Below are 21,702 nucleotides of genomic sequence, written 5' to 3' on the forward strand. Positions count from 1 at the left end.
GGCCCTGAGGGCACCGGCCGGCCCGCCCTCCGCGCCGAGAGGGGTCTTCCTCCACTTGCCTGCGGGGCGAGCGGCTGCTGGGCGCGAGGGGGCCCCCCGCGGGGCAAGCACCGCGTTCCAGGCTTCCCGCGGAGGCGGCCGAAGGGGACGGTCGCCCTGAGGGGAGAGCGGGAGAGCGCCCGGGCCCGCCGCCACCGCGATCCCCCGCGCCACCTCAGCGCGCCCCCTCACCACCTCGCCACACGCACCCCGGACTACATTTCCCAGCGTGCCCCGCGGCGGGCACGGCGCGGGCGAGGAGGGGCTGTGTGGGGCGTGGCCAGCGGCCTGCGCGGTGACGTAACCCGGGGGCGTGGCTTGCGTGAGCGTGAAGCGGGCAGAGGAGAAGGACGTAGGGGGGGGTGTAGCGGGGCGAGCGCGCGGGAGGGGGTGGGTGGGTGTGTGTGTGTGCGCGCGCGCGGGGTGTGTGGGGGTGTGTGTGTGGGAGACGGACCGTCCCGGTGGGAGCGGGGCCGCGTGCGCCGCCGCCGCCATCCGCCGCCGCGCGCGGGGCGCCGGGCACGAGAGCGAGGCTGGGCCGGGGGCGCGAGGCTGAGGAGGGGCCGGCCATTGGCTGTCGGCGCGCGCGCGGGGGGCGGCGGGACCGGCCGCCGCTGCGGAGTTGAGGCGGCGGCGGGGGCCGGGAGGGAGCTCAGCGGCGGCCGCCGCTCTGCCGCCCTCCATGGGGCTGGGGGCGGCCGGCTTGTCTTGCCCCGCCGCCGCGATGAAGTGACAGCGGGCGGAGAAGCGGCGGCGCCCCTTGCGGGCTGCGAGGCGAAGGGCTGCTGCCGGGCCGGCCCGGGGCGGGCGGCGGGGGGGTCCGGTGAGTGAGGCGGCGGCGGTCGGGGCTCGCCCCCTGCGCGCCCCGCCTCCCCCCGCCGCCGCCGCCCGCCGACCCGCGCGGGGCTCTCGGTGAGGAGGGGAGGGACGGGGGAAGGCGCCGGAGCGGAGCGGGCGGCGGCGGCGGAGGGGAGCGGCCGCGCCATGAACTACCAGCAGCAGCTGGCCAACTCGGCAGCCATCCGGGCCGAGATCCAGCGCTTCGAGTCGGTGCACCCCAACATCTACTCCATCTACGAGCTGCTGGAGCGGGTGGAGGAGCCGGTGCTGCAGAACCAGATCCGCGAGCATGTCATCGCCATCGAAGGTGAGCCGGCGGCTCCGTCGCGGCGGGGAGAGGGGCAGGCGGCGGCCCCCCCCCCCGCAGCCCGTGGCCCTGCATGCAGGGCACTGGCGGGCTCACTGGGAGCAGCTGCCTGCGCCTTCCTGGCTGCCTTCCCTTCCTCCATCTCCCCGTGGCAGGCTTTTTTGGGGGGGCGCGGGGGGGGGTGTCTCTTGGCGTGGTCCCCATCGGTCCCTCTGCGGTGAATGCCCAGGGTGGCCCCCCGGTGTGGGTGTCCTTCACAGGCATAAGCGGGAGGCGAATTTGTTGAGAGTGGGGCTGGACAGGGGCACCCGGCGCTGCGGGGAGAAGTTGTTTTGCTTCTTGCCTGCTGCTGGTGTGCAGGCAGAGCAGCGGTCGTGTTAGGACTGGGTCAAGGTGGGAAGGGTGATGCTTGCTTTGCCTGCCAGGAGGGTCAGAGAAAATGAGTTTTTCTTCGGTGCTCCGTGCGGTTTTTGATGGAGGCGTTGAGCAGGGTTTCAGGTTTAGTGGTGGTAGAGTGGGTGAGCAAGATGTACAACTGGATTACAGAACGGTAGCCTGTCTATGCAGCCGGGTAAAAACAGGTTTGAAGGCAAGATGGAGATAACAGTCTTCTAAGCTTAGATTTATATGCATCTATCCCCAAAGGAGCCCTACAGAGACTCCTGAACTGCTTAGGATGTGCAAAATAAGGAAAAAAATTGTCAGTGTTGGGAAGTCTGCAGATATTTTTCTTCACTGTCACTGGAGTTAAAAAGAGCAAACAGTATTGGCCAAGAACACGTATTTTAAGAAGAAATTTTTGAGTTATTTTGCATGACAACTTACTAAGCTTTGTACTCTGTGCTTTTGCAATTGAAATAGTCTGCCACTATTCTGGAAGGGATTCAAGCTTGCAGAGTGTGATGTACAGCAGCTGAAATAGAGAGCTGCTTAAAACCATCTTGTGTTGTTAGCCTATCTTGTCCTTAAATTATATGTAATAAAAAAGTCCTGAGGGAAAAGCTGCTATTGAGATTGTTACTCGAAAGACTGCATTATTCATCTGACTCTTAAGCAGTGCAGCTTGAATGGACAGACGTCATGTTTAGTACTGTTAACATTTTATGGGTGGTGGGAGGAACCCCCCGCCGCTCCCTTTTAGTGTCTTGTATAGCAAGTCACTGTGACTGGCCGTGCTTGTCACTCTATTAAAGAACGTAGTCCACAGCTAAGTCTCTGCATCCGACTAAGTATGTGGCAGAGTTCTGTGCATATTCTCTGTTGTATTAGTCACTTTATTGAAATTATGGTGTGTGGTTGTCAGCTTCTTGGAGTCTGGGTTGTCCCCTCCTGGGAGTCCTTCCCCTTTGCTCTCCTCTTTCGCTGAAGAGATGGAAACTTACGGATTGTGGGAAGGATACAGCACAGGCACCACTGTTCCTTTGAGTGCTACTGGTGTTTGGATTTCTGTGGGATAGATCATGCCTTCAGCAGAACATTTATTTGTTTGTTTGTTTTTTAAGTGGTAATTAATACATGTTTATGTGGTATAAATACGTTTCTTGAATAAGATGCTTGGGATATGGTGGTGCAGCCAAGTTTGTGTTGAGGTGGGAGGAGGATGTAAAGCACTGTACGTAGTTATCTTCATAGCACGTGACTTATGTTAGTCTTTTCATGTATTAATGATTTGTGTTACCTAACTGTAGCTCAGTTCGTTTGTCAATCACAAGGACTTTAAAACTAAAATAGCAGCCTGCAAATGTGTTTCAAAAGCAGAGCTGATGAGTAAAATTTTCGTAGACAATTTGCTGTCTAACTTACATTGGACACTGAGTCATGAAACCAGCAGGTCTGATTCATGGGAAAGATTTATCTAGAAAAAGTGTATATTTTTAAGTCTTTTCTGTTCTGAGGGCTCTTCAACTAACAAATACTAAAAGTTGCATATACTTAAAAAAATAACAACTTGCTCCTTTAGGTTACAACTCTGCCAGGTTGTATTTTTGGTAAGCCTCCTTCATCTAACTATTTCTCACTGATACCAACTTTTAAACCTTTGTGGCAATGCCGTACTGCGTGTAGGAAGAACTTAGAAATAGTCATTTGTTTTGCGGCTGTCGCAGTCCAATTTTGCTGCAGAGTTGAGTGTTGTAATGGTACTCCCCGAACCACAAAACCTTTTGAGTTCGAGGTACTGGGCTTTTTCACTGACTGCGAGGAATGGTGGTGTGGTTGGCATGTGCCTGGCATGAGAAAATACTAAGTAACTTTTTGCTGAAATAGTTCCTTCTAGTGGAATGAGAACTGTACCCTTTAAAGAAAAGAATATAGTCTCATTAGTTCAGGCTGCTTTAGACTGTAACTCCAACCAACACGTGCTCCTTGAACAGCTCAAATAATGACCTTTCCTGATCAAGAAAGGTTTGACAGATCTGGAGGAGAACATAGAAGCTAAAGCAATTTCAGACTTATTTCAGTGGAGACACTATTACTTACTCTCAGAATTTTCTTTTCAATATAGAGCAGCACTGTCTTCCCAACAGTTTGGATTTTTATTGGCAATGTAAACCCTCTTTCTTTTTAGGTTTTGAGTTCTGTTATAGGAGTGCCGGGATGTACTTGCTGGACCAATGACTGTTGAAATAATGTGAAATGAAAACTGGCCTTTCAGCTGCAGCAATTATTTATATTCAAGTACACCAGTTGTATCTAGTCCGAAGAGAGCAACTGCTAAACATTCCTAAACTGGGTCCTAAATTGACATGTTGATGTTTTTTGCACAGAGATTTCTTTCCTTTTATTATTCTAAGTTAGATGTGATACTGGGTAAAACAGTTCTCTGTGATACTAGTTCATTAGCTTTTCCTCGCTGGATAAAAATGCTAAAAGTTGGTTACTTTCAGGCTCTTGAATTTCACAGAGTTACAAAGTCAACACTTTATAAGCATATACTTCCATTCTGTTTTCTTTGTATGAAATCAATACTAAGTGGCCAAACAATTTTAGATGCTGTCATTTAGACTGTTAACTGTAGTAAAAACTGTCTTCACATGTTCTGTAGTTCATGAGCTTAGTTCCACCAGTAGATACATCAGTACTTGAGCAATATTGAACAGTTCTTATATCAAGTATGTTGTGTGCTTAGAAATGGAGAGAAGACGATGTGGATTGACTTCAGCAGTCTTCAAATTGCTGGAAATGTCTTGGGGTTTCAAGGTATGGTGGTCTTAAAGTGTACATGTAGATATGTAAGGGTGGGTAATAGCCGATTATGTCAGTACCAGTTTCTATCATCCAGACTGAGAGTAGCTTTATATTGTTATAAAACTTTAAGAATGATGCAAAACCAAGGAAAGATGGTGAAAAATTTAATTTTTAATCCTTTATGAAGGGATTTTAAAACAATCTAACAATGTCAATGTCATCTTGGTGAATAGTCTATAAAACCACTTTTGCTAATATACTTATTTCTGACAGATGCTAATGCAGCAAGTGTTAAGCATCTGAAATAGTTGCTATCCTTTTATGCAGTGGCAAGCCCATCAAAACAGATCCTGCTTCACTGTGGGGTTCGGGCAGATTTTCATAACTGGGAAATATCTTGAATCCTGTACTAGCAAAACAAAGCCCTAGTGATGAGGCTTAAGGTACTGGTTTCAGTGTGCATTGAGAGTAATTTCAAGATGTTCCCTGGAGTTTGTGTGTGGGGTTTTTTTTTTAATTTCCTCTCCCTAAATGAATAGGAGATCTGGTTTTATTTATGTATTTATTAATCTAAGGGGAGATTGTTGTTTTAATTCTTATGGATGCCATACCAGACATTATTCAATGATGAATTGCTGTGTTCCAGCACATTTTGTGATTTCTCTACTAACTTTCCTGTTAAAAAAAAAATAAAAAAAAAATAATTTGAAAAGTGTGTTGTGAATGCTAGTTTGAGTTTTGAAATTATGATTACTAAGTATTCAGAAATAACCCAAGTCTTAGAGAAAATATCAAATCTGTACCCTTGGAAATTACTTCTTTGGGGCAGTGCAAAGATCCTGAGGCACGGGGGGAATGGGTGGGTGGGAGAAAATGGCAGAAGGTATAAACCTTGGGTTTTTTTTTTTCCTTCAGTCACTTTTAAAAGTACTGTTTTTTGAAAATTAAGTAATTTAGGATGGAGCTAAAACTCTTGAAGTGCATACGCATTAGAGGCATCTGCCATTAACAGATGTGGGAATCCACTTTGGTGTTATTACCTGTTGTGGCCATTCTTTCCTTGGGGCCCTCTAACTTTGCATCTCCTTAAATGATGGTATCAGGTATGTTGGGGGGGCAGTGCTATTGTAGGACTACATCTTACAGGAGAAGTTATACTCAATTTGGGAGCTGAGATAACAATAGTATTTGAACACTTCTGTTACTACTGAAGTCTATGAGACAAATAAGTTGAAAAATGAATGTACTGTGAAAGCATTGTTTTCTGTTGTGAAATATAAGACTACTGCTGTTTTTCCTGCTTAACGTACCTGTTCTCTCCTACTTGATGATGGAAACATAGCAGGCATGTCAATGATCAATCTTCTTTGGCTCCCTGTTATGGAAGGAGTATCATTATTAGTTGACTTTTCTTGCCAGCTTAGTGATAAGGTGAAGGTGAATCACAGCTGTATACTAGCCTCTTCTTAATCATGTGAGCCTTCCTGCAGGTGTACAAATAGCTCATGACAAGGAGCAAAGGCTGATTGTAGTACAAGGCTTGGCAAAGAATTGTATCAAGCTGCAAAGTGGAAATCATGATAGTCACTCTGAAAACTATTTGAATAGCAGTCACTCCTTTTACTTAGCTATTTTGTTGAAACAGGCTTGGGAGATCCAGCATCTGGGTACCTCCATGCAAGTAAATAATTAAGTCAAGCTCTCGAGGAGGGGAGTTGGGGTGTATGTTGTATTATTTCAGTTCATCAAAAGAATGATGGTACAGTTCAGACCTTTAGGCATAAAAGACCAAAGCTGGAAAAAACCCAAGTATTGCATAAGACAATTGCATCTTGAAACCTTAATAGCAATCACCCCATTGAAGCTTTTGTTATTGTTGTGCCTTTTTGAACTGTGGATCAAACTATATAATTTGAAATGATAGAACTGATTCTCCGAACAGCCATCTTGTTCCAGATTTCTGGAGAGAGGGCAACAATAGAGCATGCTGGGAATGTGCTTTTTTTGTTTGTTTGCTGGGGGATTAAATTTTTGTGATTCAGTTGTAGGGAATCTGAATACACTATCTATACTTAGTGCATTAGTGCATCTAGGTGAGTTCTGAGCTTGCATATACACAATAAGTATTGACTTGGGCAATGATTGTTGCCGGTAAGAGCCAGTGCAATATGTTTGGAGCAAGTCTCTTAATGCCTTTTTCCGCTGGTTGTGCACATGCGACTTGGTTTACTGAGTTGTGCGTTAACCTAGCTAGAAGGTAGCATTCCGTCTTGCTGTTTGTAGACCTTCAGTGTGGACAAATTGATGAAATGCAGTGCCTATTTTCTAGTTTTGGGGGCTAGTATCGAAATGGAAGGACGTTTCTTTTTAACGTGGAAGGTGGTAGACTTCAGCAGATGAGTAACCAAGAAAATTCAAATTCTTGTCCTTAACTTTGCTTGCATGGTAAACGAAAAGTTAGGTTTGATAGTTGTGTCTTAAGTTACCAGAATGTCTTACGCTGAGTCGAACTGACTGTCCTTTCTGACTTTGTTACATGCTTTGTTGCTATTCTCAGCAAAAGCTGCATGATTAAATATCAGATACGTTTGAGTGAGTGCATAAAAGTTACAAATAGACAGGAAAACCTTAAACCATTAACTTTTGAGGATAACTTTTTTCCTGAGGCAAAGGAGGATACATGCTGTGGATCAACTGATATTGTTGGAACAAATGTGTTGTGAGGCTTTAGGTTGTTCAGAGAGTGTGCCGGGCTTCTCCCACCGTTTGCTTTGGGGGATTAGTTTAAAGCAGCATGCAATAATGCTGAAACAAGAGTTCATGCTGCTGTGTATACAGATCACTGTTTTTATTTCTGTTTAAATTGGCAAATGAGTCTTACTCCCTAAGAAGAGGGGGCACTCAGCAATGCAGCAGATTGGACATTTGATACACTTTGGCTCATCTCAGGCGCTTGGGAAAAGGAAATGGACCTTGTAACATTGGTTGCTGTGTTTATGTTCTGCATTGTACTTTAATTTCAGTTTCCTAAAGGTGACATAGGTGCTCAAGCTAAGTGTCTTCACAAGACTTATTTTCTAATGAGGTATATTATCTGACACCTGAGGTATCCATAGTCTTAGTCTTTACGACCTGAAGTGGTTTGACTCTTGGATCACGTGGTGAAAACTGATGTGGGAATACAATGTATTTTATTAATTGCAAGTATTAAGGGATGCGCTTACAAACATACTGTAGTCTGACAATCATAAGTGAAATTAGAAATCCCACTTTTTTGGGAGAATAGTGGAGATTAGGAATAGTGGCAGACAGATGAAGAACTTCTCCTCAGACCTTTGGAGTACTCTGTTCTCCACTGCATCACAATTGGGAATTGGTTTTGTCCTTACCAATAAGCAAGGTAAATGGCAGTGTTGATATTTTTAGCAAATCTTTGAAGAAAAGATAATGTAAGCTCCAAAAATGTAGCTGAAATGGAGAACTTGGTTGAATCTCAACTGTGCGACCTGCTGACAATGCATTTCAAACATCCGTTTCTGCAATTGTTAGTTTTTATGTTAAGGGTATTCTTTCTGACCTTTATACACATAGCTTTACATCATTTGTGAAAAAAATCTAAAATGATTACTTAGTAATCTACAGTGGATAAAATTCCCCTAGTCTGAAAGAGAAAGTACTGTATTAAATAGTTTTGATAATACTAACATCTGAGGGAATAAGAGATTTGCCTTCTGTAGTATTAGTTTTTGTCCTTGACTACCTTTAAGCACTGTTTGTACTTCATGTCACCTATATGCAGGGAGAACTGTGGCTAAACTTCTCTTTTGTATACTCAGTTAACTGTCTTTGTACCGTGAAATAATTGACCAAAGACAGTGCCAGATGTGGACAAGTTATGAGATGCTGTTAATTTTTGATTTAAAGACTTCTGGGAATTCTGTACCATCAGGACTTGGATATGGTTTCATGGATGTCATCTGTATATAGAGAGAGATGTATGCATGGACCCCCATGGTGAGGGTGGGCAGGTGCCCTGCAGGGGCCACTGCCTGGGCACGAGCGGGAATAACAGAGGAAGGGCAAAGATCCCAAATAGTGGGGTGCTGACTTGGAGCAGGAGGCTCAGACAAGTTTGGTTTGGGGATGGTACTGGGAGCGCACACCCCCCCCCCCTCCCCCCCCCCCCCCCCCCCCGCAACAGGCTGAGAACACTGGTGTGATGAGTTGTGCCTGTTCCTGTGCAGGAGAGCTGCTTGGCCTGGGTGCCTGGGTCCCTCCCCCCATGCCTGGCCTTGGTGGGGTGTGTTTTGGGGGCTGTTCTATTTTTTTGTGTGTTTTGGTTTGGGTTTTTTTTTTTTTTTTTGTCTGTTTGTTTCAATATAAATTCCTACTTGGCACTGGTGAGGCCACCTGCAGTACTCTGTCCAGTTCTAGGCTCTCCAGGACAAGAGAGACATGAGCACACTGGAGAGAGTCCAATGGAAGGAGTCAAAATGGAAGAGCTAATTTAGTATTTTCTAGTGTGCTAGTTATCAGGCATTTCACTTACTTGTCATGTTATACTTGGCGCTTTACTAACAATGCTCATGTTCATATGTGCAGTGTGAAGATACAGTTCAGCTGCAGTCAAACTCTCCAGTGTGTGGGTACAGGGCAGTGAATAGCTTTTTGAGTGATGAGGTTAAACTTTTACAAGGATTTTATAAAATCAAGAACACTTCAATTCTCTTCTGTCTATATGGAAAGACTGTTCAACTACTTAGTCTTCTGGACAGAGCTTTTGATCCAAAGTTGTTTGCAGTTAATTTGTACTTCTGTTGTAATTGTGATAAGGTTGTAAATGCTGCATGAATCTTGTGACTACTGTTAGAAATAAGGTAACAGTGCTGTCTCACTTAAATGTATTTGGGCTACAAGGGATCTATGACTTAGAAAGTTTGTTTTAAATTTCTAATTCCAAGGTGGAAACAGAGGAGTTGTCAGGTTCTCTTGTTGGTAGCGAGTCCATTGTGGGCAGCTGGCAATTCCAAAGCTCTCTGGAAGTATTTAAGGTCCTTTTTTTTTTTTTTTTTTTTTTAAGGTGAATGGATGCAGATATGTTACTTAATCAGTATGTGCACATTCAATCTCATTAATGCCATTTCAAGATTCTGACTGATATCGTATTTGGAGCCTGTATAATGGTACAAATGAAAGGATGTTAAGATGGCAGTGCATTTCTAACTCAGTGAATGACTTATTGTTTTTTCATTTTTTTAATTCCTGTTGCTTAAGTAAGCTTCAGTTAACTAGAACCACAGGATTGATGTGTGTGAAATGTGTAATTTCAGTGTCTTGTTTAGTAGCTTTATTTGTTTACATATTTGGATAATAAATGTAAACCTAATGATTAGACAGCTATTTTGTTTGGGAATTTCCCCTTCTGTACTTAAGAAGAGTACAGGCAAGCAAAGTGACTCTTAAGAATACTGGAATTGAATCTATGGCTTTAGCTGTATTGCTTTGTATTTATTTATGAGAAGCTTCAGATGCAAATATTTAATCTTTTTTTTTTTTTTTTTTTTTGCATCATTTTGAAGGGATTGAAGGACTGTTTATAGCCTAGGCCAAATCAATGCTCGACGCAATTTAACTTGAAACCTGTAGGAAAATCCACTTTGACTTGAACTTGGTAGCGCTTACGTTTTCTGTTAAACTAAAGCTGCAGATGAAGTTCTTACTGTTAGTAAATTTTCTATTAATTTATACCACTATATCTATACTTTGCAGCTGTATTTTTCAGTAACATAACCAGAAGGAGGATACAGCAAGATAGTCACTGTTGCAGGATTTTGTAGCATCCTGTAACTTACTCTCACAACTTCATTAAACAGATACAGTAGTGTATGAATGTGTGATTTCCATTATCTTACTACTTCAACTTCCCATGCTCAGGAGAGCAGCCAGGAAGCCTGTCTTTTAGGTATCACAGCAACTGTGTTCTCTAGAAGAAATATGCTAAAAGTGTGGCACTCTGGGTGCCCAGACAGCAGTCATTTAAATGTATACCACTTAACTTTGCAAATCCTTGTGTATCTGAGTTAACTAGTCATGAACCACAAGCAAGGCTTTATGTGTCACTTGGTCAATAACCCAAGACTGATGTCTGGAGAACTTAAATAAGGAGGTGGCTGGGGTATGAATTTGTACGAACATGGAAAGCAAGTGTAGCAGGAAGACATTAGATGTTAGGCTTCAGCTGCCTATCTGAATATGCTTGCTTTGCATTTTTATATTTTTTATGGAATGTTTTGTTATTGAAAGACAACTCATACACAGAATAGTAGTTCTTAGGGTAACTGCAGCATAGTACTGGGCAGTAGATGTCATTACCCACTACTGACACATGAAAGTAGTTGCATTTGAACGTAGGATCACCTGTGTTCTCATCAGAGTATGATACGAATGGACCCAGCAATCTTAGGATACTGAAATGGTCGTCTAGTGCAGGAATAAAATAATCAATATGCTTCTGTATTCTGTGCTGTCGGAGCCTGTTTCTCTCCATGGAGTCAGTGTTAGGGGGAGTGTAAACCTTAAGGCCTGGAATAGTTAGCAGGCATCTCTGATCAAAACTGCATTGCTGGGATAATAAAGTTCATGAACTGAAGATATCCTCAAGTTCTGTTATGCGTGTACCTGAAGGGTAGAGTGGAGATGGCCAGTGTGTGGACAGGTGAGGAATTTTGTGCCTGGATAGCATAATCTGGTTTTGGACCTGAAAGTTTCGGTGGACAGGTCGAAGGCATGTTATTTCTTTTCTTTTTTTTTAGTATTTGTGGAACCCTTCATTACAGCTTCTCTCAGGAGGGGTGACCTTTCTGCAAGTGATAAGACAGTGTTTTGATAGATGCTGTTTTTCATCCAGCAGTGAATTTCCTCAAAGATACCAGCCAAACTCAGGAAAACTCTCCCTAACTAGGGAAGTGGGGAAGGAGATTGAGACATCCAAGACTGTGCATGGATTTATAAAGCATGAAGTTGAGAGAAATCTCCAGGTAGGTCTCCAGGTCCAGGAAATAGTCTTAAATACACTTCTGCAGATACTTAGAGATGGAAATGTTAGAGCTCCTTTATAGAAAGGATCTAAAAGTGTTCTCAAAGCATAGAAATGATTGTGGCTTTGCAGTTTAAATCTGGTGCTTTGAACTAGGTTAGGGGATGCAAGTTGATTGAATGGTCCTTTTTCTGCCCCTGCTTTCTACTGCATTAGAGCCAGAATTAGTCATTCAGTGAAATTGCTTGAGGTAGCTTGAAGCTTTATAATAATTTTAATGTCACAAAGCCAAAAATCCGGTGATCTATCTCCCTTCCTGTGGCAGCTGTTGTAACATGCTAATGCAGTGAAGAGAAGCAGAAAGTCAACTATAGCAGTAGGAACCTATGACATTTTTTATCGTGAACTTGGCCTGCTAAACTACCTGTAGTGCTTCTGAAATGTTGAGCTGACTGCAGGATGCAAAAGATCTCTTGAAAACTAAGCCTTTAGAAACATTGGAATATTAAGGAGTAATTGAGCTGCTGTTGGATTCTTAGATTGGAATATTGATGTCTCTTCTTTTGGAAACCTAATGCAATGGTATGAGTTAGGCTTTAGTGACTAAGTGCTTCATGATGTGGAGAGGTTAAATAATAACTGATACTTCTGTCACAGTAAACTGTACTGCTCTCAATCATCTGTAGACCTGGTAGGCATTTATGTTCAGGTGAAGGTGGCCTGATGTTGGACTAATGTGACAAACTGAGCCTGATAAATAAGTGAAAGTCAGAGATAGGAGCTGTGCATGATTGCTAAATTGGCATACAGCTTCATATCTGTTGTTCTAGCTACTGTTGGAGGCATATTATAAAACAGGTATCCAGTTCTTGAGAGAAAGATGGGCTATATATATCTTATTTGGATAACTTCACTGTTTAGCACTAAAACTAGAATGATAGCTTGGAAGATCTCAATAGATATGGGCATGTGATACTGAGAATTCTGATAAAGCAGTTACAAATAATTTTGTTATTAATTGCACCATCTCTGTTTCTGGCTAGAAGGTATTAGTGGTTGTATTGCCAAGGGTACAAGTGTCAACTGTCAAAACTAATAAATAATGACAGTGAAAGAAAAGAATGTTCCTTTGCTTTCATGAACATAAAGTCAATGATGTAGCAGAGTTTAAAAATGCTTTTATAGTGACACTTCGTTAATATTTTCAATACACGCTGAAGTCTTCATAGGATTGTTTTCTTTTTTGGTACTGTGAATAAAGCCAAGTAATAGTTTTCCTTCAAAATACATTGCTCCTAGAAAATTTTAGATTGCTGTTTGAGCTTGGGGTTGAAAGATTTCTGTGGGTCTCTGGGCAAGCTTCTGACCCCTCTGCACAGGATGGTGACAGTGATGGGTAGCTGCTTTGCATTGTATGAAATGGTAAAAATTGACAATGCTACTGGTATGCTCTGAATATGAAGAAAATCTATAGCTGCAGTATTAGTGCATGTGGCACTTTCCTATAGTCGTTTATCACTTTATGGCAATTCCGTTACTTGAACATGAGTCTCTAAGTTCACCCTTGGAGTTGAGTAAATGAAAGCAGGAAGGCATGGAAACAAACTGTGGAAAACTATTCCTGTACCCTGTGGCAACTCATCTATTTAGTCCCATTTCATTACTTTTCTCATGCAAAATAAGATTCTAATTTTAACCTGCATTAATTAAGCTTCAAAAATACTTCACCGCTATGAGATTGCAGCATTTAATAGCATCTAGATATATAGCAATACATTAGTTTAGGGATGGAAGGATCTTGCTATTGACTTATCTTGAAAAATTGAGTAGGGTGTGGCTGACCCAAAGGGCACAACTTGCTTGAGGCAAAAGATGCACTGAATACATAGGTGCGTAACCTCTGAGAGGGAAGTAAGTGATGTGTCTTAATCACCTGGGTAACAATTCTAGCCAAGTTAGATGGACAGATATTTACAGTGGTCATCTGCCTTCGTAACTGCTTAATGCATTTTAAAGCTAGTGTTTTAGCTAAGTCAGGAGACCTACATGACTTACAAAAAGACAGTACTTCTCTGGGAATATTTTGCTTACTGGAACATCTTGCTTCTTGCATAATAGAGTGAATTCAGTTAGAGGGTTGCTGGTTTGATTTATGATGCTAATTGACGTGGTAGTTGATGTGAACTGCTTGTACTAATTGCTCGCTTGTAATAATCTCCAAATTATCTGACAAAAGCTTTTAAAATGGAGCATTACATGTTTTTTAAAACTGGTCAGCATACAAACATAAACAATTGGGGGCCCCTGTTATGCTTGTAAGTGCCTAATACTAGTGCTGGTCCATTTTAGTCACTGTAATGTTATAGGGAAACTTTGGTGGCTTTAATGTAGTCTTGTTGTTCTTCATTTAAACAACCTCTGGAAAAATATTTTTCCAGAGCATGCTTTTTTTTTTTCCCCCTCCTTAAACTGGAACATTACCATTATCTATATGGTAAAGGTAGAAAATGTATGATAACTTGACTGCGCAGTTTTAGGTAACAAAGACGTGATGTGCCATTTGAATTTGTGTTGATGCGTAGATGCCAGTCAAGCGCAGCAGAAACTGCAGTGGGTAAAACATAAGAAAAAAAAATGGGGATAATTCATGCAGTGGTATTGAGATAAGGGTATGTTGGCTGACTGATTCTGGTAAAGGAAATGTGCATTAAGTATTTTACTTACTGTACAAACCAATCGACTGTAATGTAAGCTGGAAAGCTTTTGTATTTCTGCACTGATAGGGGAAATCTTAATGTTAGATTATGGAATGCAATAGTCTAAAGAGGTTACTTTTACCTTTCCTTAAATAAGGAAAGAACTGTTTGAGGAGAGATGAGTAATAGCTGACTCTTCAGTCTTTAGAGTTGTACAGGCTGCTGTCTGTGTGGATGGGGTAGCTGGGCAGCATCTCTTTGCTTCTGCAACATGTTAGATTAGAGTAGGTGTTTGATAAAATGAACATGAATCTATCTTGAACTTAATATTTCAAGGTGATTTAGATGCTTCAATGAATATGAAGTTTTCTAATTTGAGACTTGCTGTGGGAGCAAGCCAGTAAGCACTGCTATGAGACTACAGACAGCTGAAAGAAATTAGTCAGTTTGGAGGGGAAAAAAAAAAAGCATTTAAATACTGGTGTTTGGCTGTAACTTGAATGTAGGCTGTCAACAGCAACAGGCAAAATACCTCAGTGACCTAAAAAGTACAAGTATGTCCCTTTAGAGATTACTTGATGTTAGGTAATGACGTGCTATTAAAATTAAAGCTCACTTATATATCCCTTGATTTGCTAACTAGGCCAGTCCAATAGTTTTTTTTAAGAAGCAATAGATAAATGGGAAAAATCAACTTTGCCAGAATTTGTGAAGAGCAAGGTAGCCTACTAGTGTTGTATCAGATTTTTTTTTTTTAATTAGTATGTAGATAAGGTGGCTTACTCAGGCTGAGCCAGCTGCCTGCTAGAAACCTGAGTATAAATATCATCATCTTGGAAGAAAGCAGCACTGAAGTGAGGCATTTCAAAGTTGTCTGGTGTTCCTTAATTTCAGTGAAAGGTGCTATCAGAGGAACCTCTGTTACTGTGCAACGTTGATACATTTCTTCTGGATTATCTGACATTCTGCAGCTGTTTTTTTGTGTAGTTTTCATAGTATTTCTCCACTCAGCAGATGGGAATATTGCTTACTAGGTAATTGGTGATATTTGATAAAAGCTGTTCAGTGATGACACATTAGGCATTAGGTAAATCAAATACGTATAAATAGATCCAATTACAGATGGGATTAGATCTTTTTAAAACACGATCAGCGGGGCTGTAATATAAAAAAAAAAAAACCAAACCCACAAAACCCCCCACAAACCCAACCTGCTACAAACAGGTATGAACATAGCTGTATAAATCTGTTCTTCCTGACTTGTGTATTTTAGTTTAGTTATATTTAATAATACTCAGTAGGTGGCTCCAGATGCTATTGTACTTGCTGTGATAAATCAGAGGTACTTAATCTAGTTTACTCCACAAGTTACTTTAAAAGACTTGGAGACAGCTTAAAAAAACAAAACAAAACAACCAACACTATTTGTGTGACTGTTGTAATGTGTTAAAGCAATGCTTTTGAAAAGCCACTTCTTTCCCATTGTCTACACGTTGGTTGTAAATATCACTTTGTGTATATGCATGTTGGAGCTGGCAGGCAACTATTTAGCCTGGATGCAAATGTTACTGCTAATGCAGAGGTCTGGGTGCAGACTGTGGGACTCGTTAAGGGATTGTGTACAAGACAGTCTGTGTTGATGCTGCATGCTGTCAGTGTTGTTAACACCTAAGCTAACTAGACTGAAGCTGGCTCCAATGTGTAGAGAAAGTAATGTAGTTTTAAATCTGATGAGATGAATTTTGAGATGTGTTTTCCAGCAAATTCTGGAACAGTTTTGTTTTGAAAAACAGTAAGTAACACAAATATGAACTGTGTCTATTCCCTCAGTATCAGCCTCTTGTTTGCCTCTGTTAACTTGTTAATCAGGTCACTAAAAAGGTTGTTCATAGCTAGGTATGTCAGCAGAGAGAGAGGATATTTACTGACCTCAGGGGAACATATTCCCTGGGCAGTGCTTAAGATACAGGTTTCACTGGGGATAGTGTGTGGAGAAAACTACAGGATGCCAGAAAAACCCTCTACTAGCTTGTGAACTCTTTGTCTGGTCAGGTTGATTTCATCCTTGTGTTCTTAGGGTGTTCAGCGGGTCTCCTGTGAGGATCATGTCTCGATTGAGAAAAAGTGTTATCTGTGTGCATAACAGACACTTGTTGAAACATTAAAGTATAAAAAGCTAATATCAAGAATGAGTGCAGTGGGCTTAAATTTGAAGATATATGATTTAATTTTCCGTAAAGCTCTGAAAAAGCAGCAGCAATGGCAACGTGATAACACCGATTATGAACTGTCCTTCAGATCTTGTATTGCCAAATTATTGAAGTAGTACCATCCCGTACAGACTCAAATAAAACACAGGGATAGTTAAGTCTTTTGTCTAATTATAGTCCATTCTTTTAAAGCAAAACATCAAGTCTGAGTCTTAGAAGATAGTCCAGTAAGCATCTTGAAAATGTTGACTCTGTAATACTGATAGTGGCTCATTTGTTGGCATCCAAGGTGGGTTTTGTGTGTTGGATGCTGTGGCCAAGCTATTGCATAAGCACTTCTACATCGTGCAAGAGTGATCTGAAAGCTCTCTCTGTGCATGCTACTGCTCGTGGAGTTAGAATCAGTTGCTAAACCAGTTTCTATACAGATGTGGTTGTCTTGAGCACAAAAAACAGTAAGGAGAAACAAATGGAATTTGAATGCATGGGAGTTGTGTATGAGAAAACTGTATTAGGCTTAATCTTCTCCTTGGAAAGGTGGACTAATAGAAACTTTTATGTTGATGAAAAATGTGAGATGTGGAATCATCACTTGGGGAGAGAGTGCAGGATTTGTTTTTTAACCATGGCAGCTTGAAAGTAATTAATTCCTATGAAGTTGTAAAAATTGATTTTAATGGTCAAGATAGCTATATACACTTGAGGTATGGGAGAGTTAGTGGTTTCCTAACTTGAAAGAATTATTTTTTTCTTAGTGCTTGCCTCCAAGCAGGACAAACAGGCCATTGAAATGTAGGTGATAGTTGGAATATAGAGGCTTCAGTGTATGTTTGTTTTACTTTAGCAAACTTTTTGGGTGGTTGCAGGCTGTTGGCTTTTGGAAATAAAAAAAAGCAAAATTCTCATAATGCTCAAAGACCAGCAGCTGTTCCTGGGAGACTCTGAGGTATAAACTAAAATGACAAAACTTGAGAGAATTCCAAAGGCTTTTGGATTACCACTTTCATCTGCTTGGATGCTGTGAAGGGCTTTGATGCTGGACCTGGTTCTGCTTCTGGTCTCTGTAACTGCCAACTTTAAGACTGACTTCTGTGTTTAGACATTTATATATACTGTATCATAATGAGCATCTGATTTAAAGGCAAAGATTTTTTTGTTTAATTTGCATCTTCAATCTACTTGTCAGGAAATGTATGAATTTGCAGTTAAGTGTTTAAAAGTAAAAAGTAGTGTGTTTAATTTTTTGAAAAGAACAGTGACAGTAAATCTAGTTGCTTTTATTTATGTTGCATTCAAGTGAAATGTGACAGGGGAGTATTTGTCAGAAGGAATATGTAAAGTACCTTGCTAATGACAAATTGTGATATAAAATTGAAATAATTGAGATTCAAAATCAAATCTACTTCCGATCCTATTTAATGACGCAAATTAGCCCAAACCAGATGGTTTCAGCAGGAGTCAAGCAGTAACTTCACATTTTTCAGTTTGTTGAATGGCAGAACTGATGATACTGGGTTTCTTGTGGTTCTGTTCTCTTCCTAGAGAGCTTCACTGTAAAGATGCTGGGGATCCTGTGCTTTTTGTCCACTTTCTTGGGTACTTCCTTCTGTAAGCCAAACCACTAGCAGAACAAGAGGCAGCATATGGTGCAGCTGCATCCAAGCTACCTGTGTGTCAGCAAGTGCATGTGTGCTGGTGTGAAGGCATGCGTGCAGAGTGACAAGTGGCAGGCTAAGGGGAGCCATGCACATTGGGAATCTGTTCTTCCAGCTGGAACACTAGTTTAAACATTCTTCTCTACCCTCCTCCTAGGCATTTTTTTCTCTAGACTTCTACTGCTGTCAAATTAAGCTGAAACTGGGTGAAGAACTCAGAATTTCAAAGTGGAAGAGAGGATTTTTCATGTTTACACACGAGGTTCACTGTAACATGGTGTTTTTTCATCAAGTGGCTAAACTGACTTGCATAAAAAGAAACAAACCATTTTAATATATGCTCTGTGTTTCCTCTCTAGGAGGTGAAAGCTTTATGTTGAGAAAAGAATACAGTATTTGCTGCCATGTTGTACCATGTGGCTAATTGCTAATCTTATGGAGATGATGTATTGAGCAGATGAGGCCTGATTAGTAATTAATAAAGTTGCTGTGGTACTATGAGAGTCTCTTGAGAAGGAAAAAAAAAAAGCTGTTCTGAAATTCTCTTAAAAAACCCCCGCAGGGTAAAGCCTCTTCAGGTTAGTCAGGCAAGCTAAGTTTGTAATCTGAGGGTTGTATTTCTGTGCTCCTTTGTGCCTTAGAATTATTACAACTTCCATTCAACTTGAATTCAAAATGAGGTGATATGCTTCTTGATTCCCAGTTCAGGTTTAGCTGAAAATAATACTAGGAATGTGAAAGGCTTTTGGTAAAGCGGAGCAAGAGAGTATAAACTTGCTAAAAATGGATGTATATCTTTTGTTGTCTTCTGAGAGTATAGCTTAAGAGTGGGAGACCCTGTAATGATTAATTAGCTGTTGCTAGAAGAGGAGAATCCCTTCACTCCACCAGCTCCCCTTCATGGGTTCTAGCCCTTCAGAAACCAGCTCAGTGTAAAAAATAAGTAATTAGTTTACTAGGATAGCAAGCTGAATAAGCTCACTTAAGACTCAAATGGGCTTCAGAGCTGTTACAGGAATGGGTGTGGGATTGCGCTGCAAGATCTGGGACAGCTTGCTAGGGTGTCAAGAGGGCTGTTGGCTGTGCTCAGTGGATTGCTGGCCTGCACCTAAACCTTGCTTTCCTTAAGCAACAGGGGCAAGATAGCAGAGAAGCTACTGCAACTGAACTGAGTGGTAGGCTGTAAAATGACTTCCAAGCTCTAACGAACATGAACCTGTTTCTCTGGGAGGTATATGCATGTTCTGATATGCAATTGACCATAAATATGTTGAACCCGAGTTGCTTGTATAATCAACAGTCTAAGGTTTTAATTAATCTTGCCAAAAGGCTATTATGCATTGTCCTTATGATTGTTTTTAATTTGCTATGTGCAAATTAAAATACCGTTAAGAGTTGTATTGCATGCAAGTCATGCAGCTAAACACAATTTTTGTTTCAGCAAGAAGAAATTTATTATACAAAAAAGTGCTGAAAGGTGATATGGCACAGTCTATTTATGCTGGCTAGATGTTTAGGATTTTGAGCTGAACATAGTGAGGCACAGTTGCAGTTACTGCTAACTTGAGTGTTTGTGGCTTTTGTAAGCATCTGTTGATATCTGCAGATATTAAGGAAAGGAAGTTTTGTCTTTAGTACTTCTAAGCCATAATCACTCTAATCTTTTGATGGACCTTGACTATCTGCAGCTGTTTCTTTTTTGGAGGATGGTCAAGTTGTTTGTTAGGGACTTGTGAGTTGAGAACAGGCACCTTTAAAAGAAAGGGGTGGTTGCTGCAAACTTCACACCTACTATAGTGAAGAATGAAGCACTTCTGAAGCTTGGTAAATATGTACTGTGTCCTAGGCTTGAATGAAAAGAGAAGCACATTCCTGAAGTCAAATTGTTGCCTTATGCTAATGCTGCTCGGTGTTGACTACTTTGTACGAGATAATATAAGTAATCTTTAAATTAATGGGTGGCTGTGGTAATTTGTTAATGTTGATAGAATTGCAGCACTTACAGGAACAGCTTTTGGCCAAAATATTAAGTTTTGCATTGGACAATTGGCAAAGTATATGAGTGCCCATGTACCAAGTACACTTGACTAGGTCTCCTTGCGCTCAATACCTCTTCCCCTCGTCTGTTTGTACTACAAAATCAGACTGCTCTGTAACTGCTGCCTTCTGTCAGTGAGTGTGGAAGACCATACAGTGCTGTAGAGATGAGAATTCTGCCAACATAACATTTTCCATGGGAACATTTGTCAGGAAATGTCACTGAGTGAAAAAATAAGCTACTGGGCCAGCATAGATCAACCTTCTCATGTTGTCATAGTACTTGTTTTTCCTAGCTAACCTGATACTGAAGTGTTGTGGTAGTTTGATAACTGGTGACTGTAGGTATATTCTAGTTAGAGCAGTAAGCCTGTTCAAAACATAGATCTTAAGCTTTTGAGAAATGTCATCTTGTATTTCAGTGAATAACACAGGATTTATGCTTTCAGGTTTTCAATAACAGTTACATTTGTATCACAAGTTACTAAGCTTTAGTGAAAGATTCTTGATGCTGCTCAACAATCACCAGTAATTAAGCTGTCTGTGTAGCTTGAATTTGTTGCAAATACAAACTCCTGAAAGGAAGGAAAATATATGGAATGATATTGCCTTGGGAAATAAACATCCAGTTATCAAAGAAATGGCACTGCCAGAGATGTCCGAATCACTCTGTGTGCTAGGAGGAATGTTGGAAGGAAACAATTCCAGTTGGTGTGAATTTCCTTAAGTGGCTGTTTCAGTAAAAGTGGGCATAATTTAAAGGTAACTACAGCTGCAGGCGATAAGTAAAAGATAATCATCATCTAGAACATGGAATTGGCTGGTTTTGTGCTGACTTCGGCTGAAATGCATGGGGCTTAGCAACTTCAAGTGTTAAGTACTTGTGATCAGAATGCAGAGTCCATAGGATGGCAGGGTGGAACAGTGAGTTTTCTTTGCTGTTCTACTTGCAATAAAGCTAGGAATGCTTGCAAGTTTGATTTACCTTATTTTCCTAATATTGAGGGTTCAGATCACATATTGAGATTTTTTTTGTTGTTGTAAAAGTGCTCAGTGGAGATAAATGATATAGCTAACTGTGGTATGTCTACTACAAATACTGTATTCTTGTGCTGCATTTCTGTGAAGTCTTTTTCCATCTAGTTGTTCTGGCTGTAGCCTTCCTAAAACTTGTGGTTATCATGTTGATATTCTAAAACTCTAACTCTAAAAGCATCATAGCACAGAAGTGTTGTGATGGTGGAAGAGTTGTAAATTTTGAACAAAGTTCTTTGTATTGCCAAATACAAGGTAATCTGGTTTCTAACTAATGTGTTACCACTGGATATTCCAAGTACGCAAGCAGGAGGAAGTTTTCTCTTATAGACTTTGTGTTGTTTGGAATGTGATGGATGTCTGAGACAAATCTGTTTATATGATGTTACTGACTTTTTTCCAGGTAGCTATTGGTTAAGCTGTGTAATTTTTTTTTTTTTTTTTTTTTTTCCTTTTTGGATAGCCAGTGTGGCTGTACTGGTTTTAAAAACAGATTTGAAGATGGGCCCAAGATTTGCAGAAGTTGTTAATTTAGATATTCTAGTTCTTATTGGTACTTTTTGCCTAATACTGTCTGGAAATTGAAAAATGGCTTGGAGGTATGAGTAGAACACCATGTCTGCTGCTTTGACAGACAGTATTACGGAAGTCTCACTGAAGA

The 21,702-nt window shown here is 41.1% G+C and overlaps 1 protein-coding gene across 6 annotated transcripts in view; it reads left to right on the forward strand.

Moving 5' to 3' along the window:
• The first annotated feature begins 455 nt into the window (after nucleotides 1-455).
• Nucleotides 456-21,702, forward strand: part of AGAP1 (ArfGAP with GTPase domain, ankyrin repeat and PH domain 1) — a 397,188-nt gene continuing 375,941 nt past the window's right edge. For 3 of the 6 annotated variants that reach the window (XM_030016797.2, XM_030016800.2, XM_030016801.2), the window contains exon 1: nucleotides 458-1,186. In XM_030016797.2, coding sequence (XP_029872657.1) covers nucleotides 1,024-1,186 — 163 coding nt within the window. In that variant the 5' untranslated portion in view covers nucleotides 458-1,023. Of the gene's footprint in view, nucleotides 1,187-21,702 lie in introns of all 6 variants that reach the window. The other 3 variants (XM_030016795.2, XM_030016798.2, XM_030016796.2) reach the window with 2 other exon arrangements.

This window comes from Aquila chrysaetos, chromosome 6, assembly GCF_900496995.4.
Source record: "Aquila chrysaetos chrysaetos chromosome 6, bAquChr1.4, whole genome shotgun sequence".
NCBI lineage: Eukaryota > Metazoa > Chordata > Aves > Accipitriformes > Accipitridae > Aquila > Aquila chrysaetos.